The 19,842-nt window shown below is 41.8% G+C and overlaps 1 protein-coding gene across 48 annotated transcripts in view; it reads left to right on the forward strand.

Annotated features, from left to right (window-relative positions):
* CLASP2 (cytoplasmic linker associated protein 2) overlaps positions 1 to 18,121 on the forward strand; it is a 270,485-nt gene extending 252,364 nt beyond the window's left edge. For 27 of the 48 annotated variants that reach the window (XM_074945445.1, XM_074945438.1, XM_074945450.1 and 24 more), the window contains 3 exons: positions 4,224 to 4,430; positions 11,590 to 11,706; positions 14,584 to 18,119. In XM_074945445.1, the coding sequence (XP_074801546.1) occupies positions 4,224 to 4,430; positions 11,590 to 11,706; positions 14,584 to 14,670 (411 nt within the window). In that variant the 3' untranslated portion in view covers positions 14,671 to 18,119. Of the gene's footprint in view, positions 1 to 4,223; positions 4,431 to 11,589; positions 11,707 to 14,583 lie in introns of all 48 variants that reach the window. The other 21 variants (XM_074945433.1, XM_074945436.1, XM_074945431.1 and 18 more) reach the window with 3 other exon arrangements.
* Positions 18,122 to 19,842: the final 1,721 nt, after the last annotated feature.

Genomic DNA, 19,842 nt, shown 5'->3' on the forward strand with positions numbered 1-19,842 from the left:
CAAGGGTGGGTGAGAGCAAGCGACAGAGGGATGGGGATGAAGTGAGTGGGGAGGGTGGCCTCAGAGAAGGGGTGGGGCCTTGGGACAGGGGCGGGGCAAGAGTGTTCAGTTTTGTGCGATTAGAAAGTTGGCAACTCTACATAAAATTAAGCAATTCACATAAATATTGCTTTTGAGGTCGGCAGGCAAAGAAAGAAGTAAACATTCCTCTCATTTTTTAAAACTTAACTTTCACCAATGTTTTTTTTCCAAATTTTTTTTTACACTGTGTGGAACTAATTGATTGCCTGAGCTCAAGTTTTTGAAACTTGTGACTGAAATCTCTCCCACGCCCCTGCCCTCTCACATTAGTCTCTCATTGTTTCCTCTTTTTCTTCCCTCCCCATTTATTCCATACATTATATTCATTATTACATTCTCTCCATCACTTAAAAAGAAAAAAGAAAAGGAGTACTTGTGGCACCTTAGAGACTAACCAGTTTATTTGAGCATGAGCTTTCGTGAGCTACAGCTCACTTCATCGGATGCATAGCATATTGTGGAAACTGCAGAAGACATTATATACACACAGAGACCATGAAACAAAACTTCCTCCCACCCCACTGTCCTGCTCGTAACAGCTTATCTAAAGTGATCATCAAGGAGGGCCATTTTCACTTCCCCATTCCACACCCTTTCCCTAGCTGTGTTCATGAAAGAGAGAAACAAAGGGAGAAAGGGGGGCAGAGTTGGGGACAGAACGAGAGCTTTGTAGACTCTTCCTCCTCACCAATCCCGTGAGTCCCCGCACACAATCGCCAGAAGTGGCAGGGAGAGTATTGGTGCATTCACCCCTCCTACTTCCCTGGAAGTGGACAGAGAAAGTGCAAGTCCTGGCATGCGAGTTCAAACTCACCCTACCCCCTCCCAGAAGCAACCAGTGAAGGGGGACATTCTAGAGCTTCACGTAGCAAGCAGCACTGTGTACATCACAAACCTGGCTGTGTGTAGTGCCATCCAGCAGGGAGCACAGTTGCAGAAGCATGCCTTTTAGGGTAGAAACCTGTCCAATATCCACATTTGTATCCACATCCTCTTGATCTGCAAGCTGTTAGCACACAACTAATTACTGTTTTGTTCCCTTACTAAATCCTCTATTAGCAAAAATTAGCACCAGAATCGTCAACTATTTTTTTTCTAACTTTTATGCCTAACTTCTAGACTTAATTTCTAACTTTTATGCGTAACTTCTAGACTTCTAGTCAACGTAAAAATGTATGTGCTGTTCTAAAATAATTTTCTTGAATGAATGGAAAATCTGTCTCTCTGATCAGCAAGGACCTACAAGAAGTAGAGACTAGCAGCCGTGTTAGTCTGTATCCGCAAAAAGAAAAGGAGTACTTGTGGCACCTTAGCGACTAAGCTTATGCTTAAATAAATTAGTTAGTCTCTAAGGCCATGTCTACACTACGAAATTAGGTTGAATTTATAGAATTCGGTTTTGTAGAAAGCGTTTTTATACAGTTGATTGTGTGTGACCCCACACAAATGCGCTAAGTGCATTTAGTCGGCAGAGTGCGTCCACAGTACTGAGGCAACCGTCGACTTCCAGAGCGTTGCACTGTGGGTAGCTATCCCACAGTTCCCGCTGCCCATTTGAATTCTGGGTAGAAATTGCAATGCCTGGTGGGGCAAAAACATTGTCATGGGTGGTTCTGGGTACATATCGTCAGGCCCCCCCTTCCCTCCCTTCCTCCCTCTGTGAAAGCAATGGCAGACAATCGTTTCGCACCTTTTTTCCTGGGTTACCTGTGCAGATGCCATACCAGGGCAAGCATGGAGCCCACTCAGCTCACAGTCACCGTATGTCTCCTGGGTGCTGGCAGACACGGTACTGCATTGCTACACAGCAGCAGCTCATTGCCTTTTGGCAGCAGACAGTGCAGTATGACTGGTAGCCATCGTCGCCATACTCCAGGGTGCTCTTTTAGCTGACCTCGGTGAGGTCGGTCGGGGCGACTGGGCAAACATGGGAGTGACTCAGCCAGGTCATTTCCCTTTTAAGTTTCGTCTCATGGCAATTCAGTTCTGCTGGCAGTCCTACTGCACCGTCTTCTAATGAGCAGCCAGGAGATGACGACGGCTAGCAGTCATACTGCACCGTCTTCTGCCAGCAAGATGTATAAAGATAGATGAAGTGGATCAAAACAAGAAATAGACCAGATTTGTTTTGTATTCGTTTTCTCCTCCCTTTCTTCCTCCTTCCATGAAATCAACAGCCTGCTAAACCCAGGGTTTTGAGTTCTATTCTTGAGGGGGCCATTCTGTTTCTCCTTGATGCAAAGCCACCGCCTTTGTTGATTTTAATTCCCTGTAAGCCAACGCTGTAAGCCATGTTGTCAGTTGCCCCTCCCTCCGTCAGAGCAACGGCAGACAATCGTTTTGCGCCCTTTTCCCTGGATTGCCCAAGCAGACGCCATAGCACAGCAAGCATGAAGCCCGTTCAGCTCACCGCAGCAGTTATGACCATTGTAAACACCTCGCGCATTATCATGCAGTTTATGCAGAACCAGCACCTGAAAAACCAGGCGAGAAGGCAGCGGCAGCGCGGTGATGAGGACATGAACACAGATTTCTCTAAAACCGCGGTCCCCAGCAATTCGGAGATCATGGTGTTACTGGGGCAGGCTCATGCCGTGGAATGCTGATTTTGGGCCCGGGAAACAAGCACAGAGTGGTGGGACCGCATAGGGTTGCAGGTATGGGATGATTCCCAGTGGCTGCGAAACTTTCGCATGTGTAAGGGCACTTTCATGGAACTTTGTGACCTGCTTTCCCCTACCCTGAAGCACAAGAATACCAACATGAGAGCAGCCCGCACAGTTCACAAGCAAGTGGCAATAGCCCTGTGGAAGCTTGCAACGGCAGACGGCTACCGGTCAGTTGGTAATCAATTTGGAGTGGACAAATCTACTGTGGGGGTTGCTGTGGTGCACGTAGCTAACGCAATCATTGAGCTGCTGCTGTCAAAGGTGGTGACTCTGGGAAATGTGCAGGTCATAGTGGATGGCTTTGTTGCAATGGGATTCCCTAACTGTGGTGGGGTTATAGATGGAACGCATATTCCTATCTTGGGACCAGACCACCAGGGCAGCCAGTACATAAACTGCAAGGGCTACTTTTCAATGGTGCTGCAAGCACTGGTGGATCACAAGGTACGTTTCACCGACATCAACATGGGATGGCCAGGAAAGGTTCATGATGCTCGTGTCTTCAGGAACTCTGGTCTGTTTAAATGGCTGCAGGAAGGGATTTACTTCCCAGACCAGAAAATAACTATTGGGGATGTTGAAATGCCTGTAGTTATCCTTGGGGACCCAGCCTACCCCTTAATGCCCTGGCTCATGAAGCCGTACACAGGCACGCTGGACAGTAGTAAGGAGCTGTTCAACTATAGGCTGAGCAAGTGCAGAATGGTGGTAGAGTGTGCATTTGGACGTTTAAAGGGTTGCTGGCGCAGTTTACTGACTCGCTCAGACCTCAGCGAAACCAGTATTCCCATTGTTATTGCTGCTTGCTGTGTGCTCCACAATCTCTGTGAGAATAAGGGGGAGACGTTTATGGCGGGATGGGAGGTTGATGCAAATCGCCTGGCCGCTGAATACGCACAGCCAGACACCAGGGCGGTTAGAAGAGCACCGCAGGAAGCGAGGTGCATCAAAGAAGCTTTGAAAACCAGTTTCATGACTGGCCAGGGTACTAAGTGTAGACCAGGCCTGAGGTGCCACAAGTACTCCTTTTCTTTTTGAAGAAGTAGAGAGTTACAGTAGGGAAATTGTGTGTTAAAAATATTAACTGAGACTTCAGCAGTCTGTCAAGGGTGAATGTGGAATAGCAATCACTAAAGAGATTCCAGGCTTGACTCAGCACCTATTGCCAGGGAGACTTGGGGAATGTTGATGTCTGTATTGCCACAATGCAGAGGTTAGGCCTAGATTATTACCCACATTTTCAGAAGAGCCGCTTCCATTTAGGAACTGCTGGGTGCTGAGGATTTTTGAAAATTTGTTTCCAATGGTCTCTTCCAGTCCAAATCATTTTACAGTACTGTAGAGCTGTAAATAAAACTAAATAAAAATATATTGATTTCACTGCAAGGTTCAAGAGCAGAACTGTCAGAATTTAGACTGCACAAGCTTTTTTTAAAACTATTTTCTCCATTGTTTTATTTAATCTTTTTTTAGGTGGTGAGATCTGCTGAAGAAGCTGCTTCAATGCTGGCGACTTCCATTAGCCCAGATCAGTGCATCAAAGTACTTTGTCCCATTATCCAAACTGCAGATTACCCCATTAATCTGGCTGCAATCAAAATGCAGACAAAAGTGATAGAGAGAGTATCTAAAGAAACGCTTGCTCAGCTTTTACCAGAGATTGTGCCAGGTCTAATACAGGTAAGAAACCATAGCAGATGTAAAGAATTAAGCCAGAAGTTTAAATCTCTTTAGCATATCACTCAGCTCTCATGGAAAACTTTGATCCGATGAAGTGAGCTGTAGCTCACGAAAGCTTATGCTCAGATAAATTTGTTAGTCTCTAAGGTGCCACAAGTACTCCTTTTCTTTTTGATTTGGGTAGTAGATGGTTGCATTTGTGGCCTTGTGATGGGGTATACAAAGCCCACGCTGGCCCAGGAATGGTTAGAGAGAGCTTGAGAGCTCCATCTGGTATACCTGGAGAGGGCGTAGTCAGGTTGAGGGAGGAACTCAAAAGAAAGAGTGTGTGACAATCTCTTGGGAGGAGAGGCTGTATAAGGAAGGGTGGGGAGTGGGAGAAAGGTATAATTGCAGGAGACAGCATTAGCTATGTAGTGAGCCCAGTGAAGGGGCAGTACTCGCAGGAAGTTTCTCTCAGGAGATTGAGTCACAGGGAAGAACAGAGAAATGGAGAGGCTGAAACTTCAAACCCAGCAGAGGTGAGACAGGTCCAGTGGTATTTATAGTGGAGTCTATTTTTGTTGGAAAGGCGGACCAAAGGGAAGCCTTTGGGGTTTGCTGTATTTGTTTCAATGCTGGTGAAGGACATTATTGCCCTGGCAAAAGCAGCACTTTAAAGGAATCTGCCAGAGGCCCAGGTCCCAAACACAGGAGACCCTCGGAAAAGAAACCACAATGGGGTGCTCAGAGATAGGTCCAAACTATCTTTGTTGTTTGGAGCAACGTCATTCTGATTCTCAGTCAGCTAAAATTAATGATAACTGTCTAGGACTTTAAGAAGATACATTAAAATTTAATGTGTCCCTAAAGAATAAAACTATTATATTAAATTTCAGATTTTGGGGCTATTATTAGATTACTTTTAAGTAGTGGTTCTCAATCTGTGTTTCAAAACTGCCCTGTAAAGCTCTCGCTTCATTTCTTAAAATTAAATATTTTAAGAACGAGGGGGGCAGGATTGGGTTTTTGGAAAGAGAGTCTACTAGGTGACTTTTTTTGTGTAAAGTTGACCAAAGAATGAAAACATTGGAGAATCTGCTTTGGGGCAACTGAAGTCTGGTTTTGTATTGATGTGCAGAATAATCTAGCAGTCATCTTACTGAATTTAGTTATTTGCAGTTTTTAATTGTGCCGTTGATTAGAAATGGCTTTCATTTACTTCAACAGACCACAATGCACGGAAGCCCTAAGATCTTAGAAACATTAAAAAACATTTATCTAGGTGCAACACGTTTTCAGCCTTTAGAATAGATTAGATGATTTGAAACCATTTTAGTGACACTTTATTTTCAGGAAGATTTCACATTTCTTAATCTAGTGGCCGGTGATGATATACATTGAAATTAACATTTGAGAAGTCCTGGTTCATGTTAAATAAATAATATTATGCAGTCATCATATTTATGGTTCGCATGCTGATCTCTGCTAAATCATTAAGAATCTTGATCCAGTGAGGTTCTGAGTATCACCTATTAGATGCTCAGCACATTGCAGGATCTTATCCTACATTTGGGTGACTTAAATTGGCTCTACTAATTCAGTTTAAATGCTTTGTATATTTAGATACCATGTAATATTTTTCTCTGTTCCTTTAAAATAATTTTTATTTTCTTTTTTATAAAATCCACTGTTTTAAAAATGAGAAAGAAAAGAGAAGACAGGGCCACAAACGTGTCTATACTGCAATAAAACATCTGTGACCGGCCTGTGCCACCTGACTCAGGCTCTGAGATCCCATGACGGGGAGGGGCCCAGACTCCAGCCTGAGCCCAAACATCTATACAGCAATTTTATAGCCCTCCCAGCCCAAGCCCCCGTGAGTCCCAAGTCAGCTGACACGGGCCAGCCATGGATATTTTATTGCACTGTAGACATACCCAAATGGTCTCATAGCCGAGCTGAGGTTTGGATAGGGCAGACTGAAGTATAGCTTAAATGTTTTTAAACTTTGCTTTATGTTAACCTGTGTATTAAAATGGAAAGTGTTGTACCAGTTCAGCTGTGCTTCTTTCCAATATTACTTTTTTGGCACAAAAGATACTTTTACAGTGCCATCATAACCCTCCTTATAGGAAGTGCAGAAAATGTTGCCACAGGTAAGGTTGCCAGATACTTTCCATTATAAGAACCTGTTTTCAGTTACTTATAATTTTGCTAAACTTAACAGTTTGGACTGAAATTTTTCGTGCTAAGTGTCTCAGGCATGTGTGTTTGTTTGGTTTTTGGTTTTGTTTTTTTGGTCAGGGAGGGGAGTTTTAGTAAAAATGATTCAGCCGTTTCCAAGAAATAGATTAGGGGAAAGTGCATTGTTTTGCCCATTTAAAAAAAAAAAATCCTGTAACTATTTTGCTCCATGCTTTGGACCAAGGACTTGAAATTTGGTCCTGTTGAGGCGGGAGGAGTTGCCCTCTTGTGAGGGATGCCTTTTTTTGCTATCCCCATGAAAACTTGCCCATATTTGGACAGGTTCTGAACCTCAGAACACTTCTATTTGCTCATGATCTGGAGAAGCTTGTTAGACTTTAGCTAAATTCTCCAAAGATTCCACCGGTACTCGGTATATTCTAGCCCAGCTCCGCAGGAAGATAGAAGTGAAGAGTGGGATACAGACAGCGGGAGCTGGGGAAGGGCAGGAATAGAGGAATGGGGGTAAGAGCAGGAGCCAGGGAAGGAATAAGAGCAGAATTGGGGGATAGGAGCCAGATGGGGATGGGGGGGAAGAAGCTGGAGAAGAGAGGCTAAGAACAGAAGAGGACAGGGAGAGGCTGAGTGAAACAGGGAAAAGGGTCTCTAACCACTAGCAAACACTCCCTTCAGAACCTGGAACTTAATCTGGTAGTCCTGAGTCTGCATTCTTCTGCTGTCGGCTGTGAAACCTACTGGCAAAGTGTGTGTGTCATCCTACTCTAGTGTTGGTCCACATGGAGGATGTCAACCTGCTGCTGCTGCCAGTTACTCCGTGAGCTCAAGTAGTAGATGTCTGTGGACCGACTGGTCCAAACTCTGTTGATGAGTTAAGTTGGGGGTCAGTCTGATTCCACAATATTTGGTGGGGAATGTTTAAAAGAATTAGGAAGTTACATTTTAAAGAAACATAAATGGGCATTACAGTTGTGACGTCAAGCTCTCAAAGGTTAGGAAATTCCAGAAATAGGGTTGCACAAGCAACCATGTGGTTACCTCCCTCTTTGGGGACCTCTCATAGGAGAGAATCCCTTTGTAAGATGCGGATTCCCTTCTTAAGAAGAGAGCCAAAGTTGAGGTTCCTTCGCAACACCAAGGGAAAGGATTTTACATCTATTTCCTGATCCCCAAGAAGAATGACAGTCTGACACCCATTCTGGACCTCAGAAACCTCAACAAGTACATAAGAAAATTCAAGCTCATGACGCTAACTCCAGGGGACGCTATCCTTTCCTTGTTCCAGGGAGATTAGTGTGTGACTGTCAACTTAAAGAGTGCTTACTTTCATGTGGCAGACAACATTTGCTTCAAGGGCCTGAGGCACTGTGTGGAGATGTGATATTATCAGTTCAGTCTTTCCTGTTGGCTTGTCCACAACACTGAAAGTCTTCACCAAGCACCTTCTGGTAGTTGATGCACTCCTCAGACATCCAGGGGAAATTGTGGTCTGTACCAGTTGTTCTCTGAGAGTAGTCACTGAGGAAAAGCCCTGTTGTGAGCGGTGCTTAGCAGCCAGTTGTCCCAATATAGGTAGACAAATATTCCTAAGGCTATTAGAGCTGATAGCCTTTTTGACCAACATCTCATTCTTTGCTTGCGTGAACATGAACAGATCATTACACACCAAATGTACATGACCTTTGAAGGAGACTGTTCCTCCTAGAGTGCTCAACAGCTTGATTGGTGAGAAAACAAGGACAACAGCCACTGGGGGCGGGGGAGAGGTATCCTTTGCTCCCCACATCAGTTGCCATCATTGCCTCCAGTCTAGACTGGTGTGTGCATTTTGCCAAGACCAGGGGTTCTCAAACTTCATGGCACCGCGACCCCCTTTGGACAATGAAAATTACTCCCCCCTGGTTGAAGCCTGAGCCAGCCCGAGCTCCCAGATGGGCAGGGAGGGCAAAGCCCAAAGACTTCAGCCCCAGGCAGGGGGCCTGTAACTTGAGTCCCGATGCCCAGGGCTGAAGCCCTCGGGCTTTGGTTCTGGGCCCCAGAAAGTCTAAGTCAGCCCTGGCAACCCCAATAAAATGGGGTCCCGACCCACAATTTGAGAACTGCTGGCCTAGACCATCAGGTATGTGGCCTTTAGAACACCTGGGAGTCCAGACTTCATACGAGTTTACTGGAACTCAGTGCACTGCAGTGATCCCTCAAAGCTTTTCAGCTATCTCTGCATCATCATGTAGTACAGGTGCTTACAGACAACACCACGGCCACATACTTCAGCAATAAACAGGGAAGAATGCATTCTTAGTGGAGGCAAGAAAATTTTGGATGTGGTGCATGCAGGTCCAAATCCACCCAGTAGCTCTTGCATCTTGCTGGGGAGAACACGAAGGCAGACTTCCTCAGCAGGAGGTCTCAGGATCAACTTGAGTGGTCCTTGAAACCAGCACTAACCAGTGCCATATTTTGCAGAAGGAGCTACAGGGTAATAGTCCGGTATGCTTGCAAACAGAACAAATGGCAAGCATATTGCACAAATGCACACAAGTAAGTGCTGTCTCTGAAATGTTTCTGCTGGACAGCACCAACTTCCTGTTAATAGCCCCAAGAGGTATGTCTACACTGCAATAAAAACCCACGACTGGCCCAGGTTTGGGCTTTGGGGCTGTTTAATTGCAGGGTAGCCTTCTGGGCTTGGGCTGGAGCCCAGGCTCAGGACCCAGAGTGGTGGGAGGGTCCCAGAGCTTGGGCTGCAGCCTGAGCCCCACAAGCCTGAGTCAGCTGGCATAGGCCTCACAATGGGGCCTTGTGATCGTTAGTATTCTGATCCCCTGAAGCTAGTCAGAGAAACACTGTACTTATTGCCTCTGTCTTCAGCCCTCCTGTCTCAACAGCAAGAAAGGATTGTGCAACCCAACCCAGACACTCCCCTTACAGTGTGGAGGATAAGCTGTTGACTTACGTGGATCATTTCTCCTCTTGGAGGATGCAGGCCATCCTCCTACAATCCATGAAAGGTTCTACCATAAAATGCTGTAAACAAAAATGGAAAAGGTTTAGAATCTGGGCCACTGGTAGAGGACTCACGCCATCCTGAGCTGGGATTCCTGCACAGCTAGAGTTCTATACCTGATGTCTCAGGGCTTATCCTTAGCTTCTTTAAGGTATCTACTTGCCGCGGTTACGTTAAGGACAAACATCCTCTTTCATCTTGTTGTCGCTAAGTTACTTATGAGCATGGTAAATGCATTTGCCCCCATTAGGCAGCCCCCACCTTCATGGAACATAAATCTTGCCTTAACAGAACTGATAGGTTGACCCTCTTGCTTAAGCGTCTCTTGAACATTTATTGATCAAAATGGCCTTTCTTACAGCAATTACATCTGCTCGGAAGGGGACTGAGCTTAGTGCTTTTGTGTCTGCTACATAATGAAGCCCCATCCCAGTTTTGTGCCTAAAGTGGTCTCAGATTGCCACCAATCTCAGTATGTTTCTCTCACTGCGTTCTTCCCCATTTCCACCCTGGGAAAACTTTTTCTCCATACCCTAGATGTAAAGAGGGTGCTCTGTTTTTACCTGTAAAAGATCAAGCCCTTTAGAAAATCCAGTAGGTTATGGGTAGCATATGGGAAGAAATGTCAGGAAGTACTCATTACCAAACAGACTTTCACATTGGATTCGGAGATGTAAGGAACACTGCTACATTTTATCTGGAAAATCAGTATCCTGTGGTTTTAAGTCCCTGTCCATGAGAACCAACACAGCTTCTATGGCGTGCCTTAGTAAGGATCCCCTCATGGAGACTTGTAAAGCAGCAAGTTGGAGTTCAGTGCACACTTTCACAAAGCACTGCTCCTCAGCCTTAGGCCTGGTCTACACTGTGGGGGCGCGAGCTAAATTGGTCTAAGTTACACAACTTCAGCTACGAAAGTAGCGTAGCTGAAGTCGACGTACTTAGAGCTACTTACCGCAGTGTCTTCACTGCAGTAGGTCGACTGCTGCCGCTGCCCTGTCAACTCTGCCTATGCGTCCCACTCTGGTGGAGTACCGGAGTCGACGGGAGAGCGCTCGGCGGTTGATTTATTGCGTCTTCACTGGACACGATAAATTGACCCCCGCTGGATCGTTCGCTCCAGAGGTAAGTGTAGACATGCCCTTAGAGTTGCATTCAGATGCTCAGTTTGGGAGAGTAGCACAACAGTCCATATTTAACTAAGAACTCCTCACCCACCATCATCCTGCTGATATCCCACAAGTGGGAGTTTACAGAGACTCTTGATGAAGAAAGAGATTACTAACCAGTAACTATTGTTCTTCAGAAGTCACCTCTGTATATTTATACTACGTACTCCCTTCCTCTCTACCTCAGAGTTCTATATAACATCCAGACTCAACAGTTAGAGAGAAGGAATTGAGGTGGTTGGTGGACGCATTCTTGTCGAGTAGGAAAATGATGTTGCACACATGCAAGATCTCTCGTGCTTCTCAATGGACAAGAAGAAAAGGAGTACTTGTGGCACCTTAGAGGCTAACAAATTTATTTGAGCATAAGCTTTCATGAGCTACAGCTCACTTCATCGGATGCGCTCACGAAAGCTTATGCTCAAATACATTTGTTAGTCTCTAAGGTGCCACAAGAACGCCTTTTCTTTTTGCGAATACAGACTAACACGGCTGCTACTCTGAAACCTGTCAATGGACAAGTGTTTTCAAGGCAGTTCCACAGTTCTATGCTTGGGGCACCATATTCCACAAGTGTAAATGCACAGAGGTGACTCTCAAAGAACAACAGTTACTGATAAATAACCTCTTTATTTGGGCAAGTTTAATTTTGGCATTTTCTAACTTTGGAGTGCTTCTCTTAGTAACCTTACCGTTCATTTAGTGTGATTTATTTTTGGGGGGGAATGTATCTATAAAAAGAAACCTCTCTTGGAATTTTAATCATATGCTAGCTATTAATGTTAATTTCCTTGCTTTCCAGGGTTATGATAATTCGGAGAGCAGTGTTCGTAAGGCTTGTGTTTTCTGCCTTGTAGCTATTCATGCAGTAATTGGTGATGAACTAAAACCACATCTCAGTCAACTCACAGGCAGTAAAGTAAGTGGAGGATGCCATTTACAGAAATCCTAGTCCCTAATTGCATGTATATGTTTACAGTGTGAGCAACTATTAAAACTAAGAAAATATATATCTGAAGGAATAATAACCCAGGATGCTGAAGCTTCTAGCAAGCAGAGAGGATCAAGGTGACTTTCATACGTGAGACTTAAAAATATGCGAGACTCAAAAATATGCAAATCATAAATCCAATCTTCATGCAAGTGAAGTTCTCACTGATTTATAAGAAATGCTGAATTAGGTCCCATGTTTTGCTGTGTTAGATTAGATTTGGTTATATTATAAATTAGCTCAAAAGCACAACTGTGCCTCAAAATATAAAAAAAAAAATTCTCCTTGAAAAATTAGATTAAGGAACCTTTGCATAAACATCCTTAAGATGGTTGAGAGTACACCTTCAAAATCAGTGTATTGACTTAATGTTGTGTATATATTATACAAGATGGTAGGTAATTCCACAGTGAACATAATCAGTGTGCTGACTTTCATCTCCACCATTGCTCCATATGGTGGTTGCCTTTTGAAAATTTCATTGTTTAGTGGGAGATAAATACGCATTAGAAGTAAATAAACCAATTATGCTTCTCTCTGTTCTCCTTAATTAATTTGCGTGCCACAACCTTTTTAGTACATTTTATTTTTATATTACTTGAAAAACAGAAAATCTTTACTGCATCTTTTTGGATGGCTGCACATTTGCAGAAAATTTTAATTTAAAAAGAGATAATTGAACATTAATTATATATGATCTTGTCCTCGGAAATACATAAGATGACTCACTTTTATGTATTATGATGCATGATAAGATCCAAAACTTCAACTCTGTGGATATTGCCTGCTTTTATTTTACATGGTTTTACCTAAGGTGACCCAAAACAGAGGATTTTTTAGGGAATAGAAAACCCCACTTACCCTGAGCATTAAGGGCTCCCAACACCCTACCAGCGACTAGAATCAAAATGGGTTTTTTCTGATACAGATAACACCAGCTTATTCACAGTGCCTCTAAAATTGAGGAATAAACAACATTAACCCCAGCTCAACTACTTCAGCTCCCCCTTTTTTGTGTGCGTTTAATATAACTTGAGCAATAACTCCTTGTGAAGAATGTTGGTCTGTTTTGAGGTTTTCATTTGCAGGTACATAAAAAGATACTTCTTCCTTTATTTTAAATTCACCACCTAAAGATTTTTACTTTCAGTGAAGGGAAAACAGCTCAGTTATTAAAGTTGGATGAATATTTTTGGTTACTTAGACCTCCCTTATAATCTTTAGCTTAATGGTTTAGGGTACTGTGCTGAGTGTGGGAAACTCGGGTTCAATTCCCTCTACCTCATGAGGATCAGTGACTTGTACTTGGATCTCTCACATCCTAGGTTGGGTGCCCTAACCACCACACAAGAGTCGTTCTCACTCTCTTTCCCTGGCAAAATGACTATCTATTGTCATAAATGACCATGAATATCTACTATAAATGACAATGGGTAATCATTGGGCCAGGGAGAGAGTGTGAGAATTACTCTATAGCCAGGTGGTTAGGTCATCCACCTTGGATGTGGGAGACCCCCCAGTTCAAGTTCCTGCTCCACATCAGGAGAATTGAACCTGGGTCTCCCATGTCTCAGGAGAGACCCTAACCACTGGGCTACTCCTGGGGGAATTCTGTGCCACTGTGCAAAGCAGAATGTTGCAGAAAATAATGTTGTGGACACAGAATTTCCTTCCGCTCCCCACAGAAATAGGCTCAGAGCTGTTGGCCACCACTAGGGACTGCTGGACCTGGCAGAGCCCAGCTCACAAATAGAAGACAAGGCAGGGGGAGAGGGAGGAAGGGGGAATTGGAGGGTTACCAGCAGCTGCAGTTCCCAGAACACCCTGAAGGAAAGAAGTAATGGCACGTGGGGAAACTCCATCCAAGCCTAGGACCCAGCATCAGGCTGTTTCTCCCTCTGGATTCCTGGACTCTGGGGGATAGGGGGTGTGAGTGTCGGGGAGGGGCTCAAGAGGGAGGAAGTATGGGTGTCTTGGTTGGGAGGAGGCATGGCTGGGCTCTGGGGGGCGGGGGAAGATGTGAGTGTCTGGCCCCCCGGCTGGGCTCTGGAGGGAGGAGGGGGCAGAGAAACTGGAACTGGGTTATTGTAGGGTGTCTTGGCTGGGAGGAGGCATGGCTGGGCTCTGTGGGGGAGGAGGTGTGAGTGTCTGGCCCCCGGCTGGGCTCGGAAGGGAGGAGGGGGTGGAAAAACAGGAACTGGGTTATTGTAGGGGTTTCTTGAACACTCTACTTCTGGGGGAAATTTTGTGTGTGTCTGTATTGTTACAGACATACTTGCTGACAGCTGTTTTGAAACAAATTACCAGTTGAAACTGGCACGATTATATAGTGTTATTCTGAAAAATAAAATTTGCAGAATTTTAAAATATTGTGGGCAGAATTTTTAATTTTTTGCTGCAGAATTCCCCAAGGAGTACACTGGGCTAGAGGTTTTTAAAGAGGTCCTCTTCTCCCCTCTCCTCTCCCCCAGGCATTTTGTGACTCTAGTCCTTTATTTTTGTAAAACTGCCCAAAACTGAAATGAAAAATGTTGGGTTAAACTGAAACGTTTTGTTTCAACTTTACTCTAAATTTTTCAGACTTTTTGATTCGCCAAAAATATTCATTTTCAGTTTGACCTGAAACAAAATTTTTTTGGGTGTTTCAGAATTACCAGCGAAGCAAAAAGACTATTATTCACTCAGCTTTAGTTAGAACTTTCTTCACTGTATTCTTACCCATGCTGATAGACTGTTTTAGAATTTTTACTATTAAACTGTTTCTGATAAATGTTAAACAAATGCATTTCTGAATTAAATCTGCAGATGAAATTATTGAACCTTTACATCAAACGTGCACAAACAGGCTCTGGAGCAGGTGACACAGTAGCAGATGTTTCTGGACAAAGCTAATGAAACTGACGACAGTGAACCAGGTCTCCTAAAGAAAGGACAGGCACTCTGATATCAGTGAAAGGAAAATTCTCATGCACACCTTTGGAACTCTTTTTTTTTTTTCCCCCTTCCCAGTTTGTTTTTTGTTTTGTTTTGGGTTTTTTGTTTTTTGTTTTTTAAACTGATGGCTACCCCTCAGCCTGCATGCAACTGTTGCAGTAGAATTATTCAAATCCAAAGAGAAAACAGTATTAATATCAGCTGGTCAAAACACAATAAATTTTAAAAATCTAACCCATCACTTTTCCTGTTCGCACTCCTCTGTGTGTCTTCCCATTAACTTTTACCAGTGTTATGACTGTATTTAAGAAGAATTTTTAAAAATGCTAATTAAACAGGAATGCTTTAAGCTTTAAAAGTTAAAATCTAAATTGTTTTGCTTTTTTATTTTTGGCTGCAGAATAACATGCCATTTTTATTGCAGTTTTGTTTAAATATCCTATCCTTTCCTAGAAAGAAGAAATTATATGAAATAAGGCAGGACTAGTCTGAACTGCAACTAGACTCAGTCACTGTGTTGGTGGTACATCATCATATTTGCATCTTGTTTGGGATATTCTGGAATATGAGAATTATGCCCATAAAAAAACTGGATTGATCCAGTTCTTTGAAAGTGATATTGTTCATTGGTTGTATGTTTGTCCCATAAATAAGAATTTAGTGTGAGCAATAGAGGACTAGTACAGCTAGCACATCCTAATGTGGAAGACAGCCCAGTTCAGGGTCCAGTGTTGCAGAACTGGTGATAGTGTGACAACCTGCTTTCTAGCAGCAGAGAAAACAATTACTTTATGGACCTGAAGCATCCTTGTCACCATCCTTTCTTTAAGCAGGATGCCTCAGAGTGGAGTGCTCTGCCCAAGCATGCTCAGTATGTATTTATCTTTATCACTAGAATGTTTCCTCTCAACCTAGTTGCTGGAACCAGTAGTGTTGTATTGTAACTCACATGGGGGGGTATATGACAACAGTGCAGTTCATTGGTTGTCTTTTTAAAAGCACTACAACATTCTGCACTGAATTTTTAGGGTTGGGGGAGAATCACAAGCACTATGAATCTTGCCACTTTTTCAAAAAAAAATGTTTTGGATGAATTGGGAAAGATGCACCAAATTATTTGCATGGTTTTCTTGAATAGCATCATCAAGACCCATCTGGATTAAGGCGTGAAAATGTTTTCAAGTTGTTGTTTTATTTTTCAAATTTTAGTTTATTGTTAATAATGCTTCTTTGTATTTATGATAACGGAAAGAGAGAACAAAAATCAAGTAAATATATGTCCCTGAATGTCTTCTGTTTCTCAGATGTAATTAACAAGCTACTTAGCTGAGAGATGGGGTAAAACAGCACCCTGTCCAGGAATGATGGAACCTGGGTTTTTTTTACTATGGTATGGTCTAGTTTTAGGAAATGTGTCCTGGTAAGAGAGAAAATAGCAGTGCCAAGGATGATGTTCTGTGCTAGACTAAAATTCTCTCTACTTCTTCAGGGTGATTACTTTTGACTGAGCTGCTGCCCATAGTGTCTTGTGGAAAAACTGTCTATAGAAATCTTTTTTTAATTATTTTTTCAAATCACCATTTGCTACTGTGTATTCAAAGCCCTGTTCTTTATCATGTAGCCAAATATAAGGAACTGCTAGTGTACTTCAATTGCTAGTTACCTTGAAAGACAAAACTGAATAAAAGTGGAGCTGGATACTTGCAATTACATTCTTTGAGAGGTCATTTTCACTTAATCAGAAGTGAAACTGACAGAGAAAGTTGAGACATGGTTATTAAAGAAGCAGTTTGCTGTTGTTGCAGAGATTTGTTTTCTTTGGGCAGGGGGAAATGTAGAAATGTATGTAAAAACTTTAAAAAAGGAAAATTCTCATTATTTGTCACTGGCCCTTTTTTTTAGCAGCTGCATCAGGAAAGTAGTGTCTCCCCTTTCTCTCCTCCCTTGTGTGCAACATTCTCTTTGTTTTCTACTGTTTAACTACATTGTGTATTTATAGTTCTTTGCTTACCATTGTGCATATACTGGCAATAAAATGTACATAACATTACTTGAAAAAAAATTAACAATGTATACAGGCTATTTTTCTGTTTTATTTAATCATGTTATATGAAAGATTATAGATGTCATAGGCACCAATATTGGTTTCAAAAGATTCTGCATAATTGCTGTGTGTGCAGAATGCTGCTTTGTTAGACATTCTAAGTATCCCATTTTTTATAAAGGATTTTGCTATCTTTATTTCAGTGGTACAGAAAACCCCTGTTTTTTAAAATTGTCACTCAGATTACAGTTTAACAGCTCTACTTTAACCTTTCTTCATAAGTGTGCATGTATAAGGTCTTAATTCTGTTGGTTCTGAAGATTGTTCTTTTAAGGCTTGACCTCAGGAGGACTTTGCTGTTTCCATTCTTTCCGAACATGGAGTCTGTCCCATTTACACTAAAAAAATAATCCTCTTTAAATATGTTTATGGCCTAATGTTATAACTCTTTTTTTCCTTAATGGTGTGGACAGGGAAAAAAAAATAAAAATCAGTCCCTTTGAGAGAGAGAGAGAGAGAGAGAATGTTCGGTACACAGATAGCAAGGCTAAAAGTTGGTTCTTTACTTTTTTGGCGGTGGGGAGGAATTGTTTATCTTCACAGAGACAAAGAAATCTTGTTTTTATAAGAAGCTTGGACCACAGTCATGTGTCACACCATATTTAAACATCCCATGTCCTAAAAAAACTAAACATAAATTTAAAATTTTTTAAACATTTTAAATTTATCAGTAGTGACCTGATATCAACTTGACCATATCTGCTAGTCACAGGGAACAGATTGCTGAGCACGCACTTTCCTGTGAAAAGGATGTTTTGTATTCATTTAATCATAGGATAGGAGTGTGGAAGTTTACAATAAAAATGCATGCTGCTCCCATTAACATTGGACAAGCTACAATAATCCTTTACTTGGGCTTTATTTCCTAGATTGTAAATAAAAGCTAGTTCGGTTTAATTGCAACTGTAATCAATGGTGTCTTATACATGTTAAACTGGAGATCTCTAATGAATGCACATAAAGATGTAGTGCAGTGAAAAGAAATTTTACAGTGTTGTTGGTCAGCAAAAAGTTCAGATAGTTCTAAGGATGATGTCATCTCTTAATAGCCTTTCTTTCTTTGTAAGGTTATAATGCAAAACTTTTAAGCTGGAAGACATTGTATTGTACCTGTGGTTCTTAAAAAGTTTGATTTTGGGGGTAGAATATCTATATTTTGCAGTTGAATGTAAAAATGAAACCACAATATATCCAGAGTCAGAATAATAAATGTAAAGGTGATTTGACATGCCAATTGTCATAAAATAAAATTTGATTGTTGTGTTGTGCTCAACCTAAGCCCCAGCCAGGAAGTTGGGGTAATTAGTTGAAGGCACACTGTAAACTTAAATTGTGTTGATTTTTAATTTTGTTTAAAATGTTTCTTTAAAAACTACAGACTACAGATTTGTTCTCAGTGTTTTAAGGGCTGAGTCCTAGGATAAGGGTTAAATACTTGTGTTCTGGGAAAAAATATTTCAGGAATATCCATGCTAGCCTTTACAAACGTGTTAGTTACCTTGAATTAATTGGCAATAAAGTAATTCAAGGTAAAAAGACTATTGAAGACAAACCCCAACTGTCAATTTTCAGTAAAGGAAGCATTTTAGAAGAATTCTCAATTATAAATTTCAAACATAATGTTTTCCTTTTGAAAACAAATACATGCAAGGCAAAGCCAGACTGAGGAGTAAGTCTGGTGAATTACGCAGCAATAAATGTATTTGATGCTTAATGGTAACAGGAATTTTCTGTTTGTTGTGGTAATGTTGTTGTGGCAAGGTCAAATATTTTGAGCCATAGATTTAGAATATGGTAAACATTAAACTAAGCAAGAAGGAAATAAAGTGGGGAATTTGTGACCAGCAAGGTTATCAGGAGAATGACAACTAGTGTTTTTCCATTTTAGCAAACTCTTACCAGTTTTGCAATTGCAACTATCATAAAATAGTCTAGTACCACTGAATTTTTAATTAGTTTGTTTTCATAAAAATTTTCTTCGAAATAAATTGTAAATAAATACCTAATTGTCCAGTGTAAATTTTGCCCCCAACCTTTCCAGGCATGCAACTATGTAGACTGAAAAGATATACCTCATTGATCAAAATTGTTCTCTTAAAATTCATTGAATGATATATAATTTTAAAAAGTTTGTCTACCTAAATACAGGGAAGATTTTCAGAAGGACTTACAGGATATAGAAGCCCCATTTGAATCTTTATGCTTCTTAATACCTTATACACTGAAAATTTCACTGCACACCTTTAATAAATGTTTGTCATTTACAAATGCCCCAAATACGTGTTTGTGGACTGTTTCAGTCTCATGTAAACCTTCCAAAATTATGGAGGTTAATGTTGAGTTCAGAATGAACTCAGCCTAAAACTGTTGAAAATAGCCAGAATATCACTGTTTCATAGATTAGGGGACTGGTAATGGAATACAGAGCCTAGGTTGCCAGTCAAAGTCCACTCCAGGTTAATGATGAGAGATTGATATTTGGTGACTAAGTGAGATGTATTTGTGAAATAAATTAGTAGTCTGTCTAGCTCCTACATATAAATATTTATATTTCAAAAAATGCTGTCTGCATCACATTGAGCTCCTGTGCTGATAATTTCTGTACACATGCCATGGACTGATTGGGTAGAAATTGCAATATCCTCTCACCATTAGAGATCATTTCTTCAAGTCAGTCTGAGGCGTTTTGATGTAGTCATGTGGGAACATTTGAGGCGGCCCAGGCCTTATTTGTTTTATAGATTAACAGAGCATTTCACATTGGCTTCTTTCCCTGACACAAGCTCTAATTTGGTATCCACGTTAACAAGTGCCATTTTTCTCCACAAGACCTTTTAGCCAGGTTTGTCTCCCTCTGCAGTGGATTAGGAGATAACACAGCCAGTCTCTTCCTCTTACCATCCATACCTCTTCTGGAGACCCCATCCTGAATTTGGAAAGCTGGAACAGATAATTGACAGTCAGGCAAGCAAGAAGAAATCCTTTTCCTCTTACTTTTGTTATAAGTATAAAGCATTTCTGTATGT

This window comes from Natator depressus, chromosome 2, assembly GCF_965152275.1.
Source record: "Natator depressus isolate rNatDep1 chromosome 2, rNatDep2.hap1, whole genome shotgun sequence".
Classification (NCBI taxonomy): Eukaryota; Metazoa; Chordata; order Testudines; family Cheloniidae; genus Natator; species Natator depressus.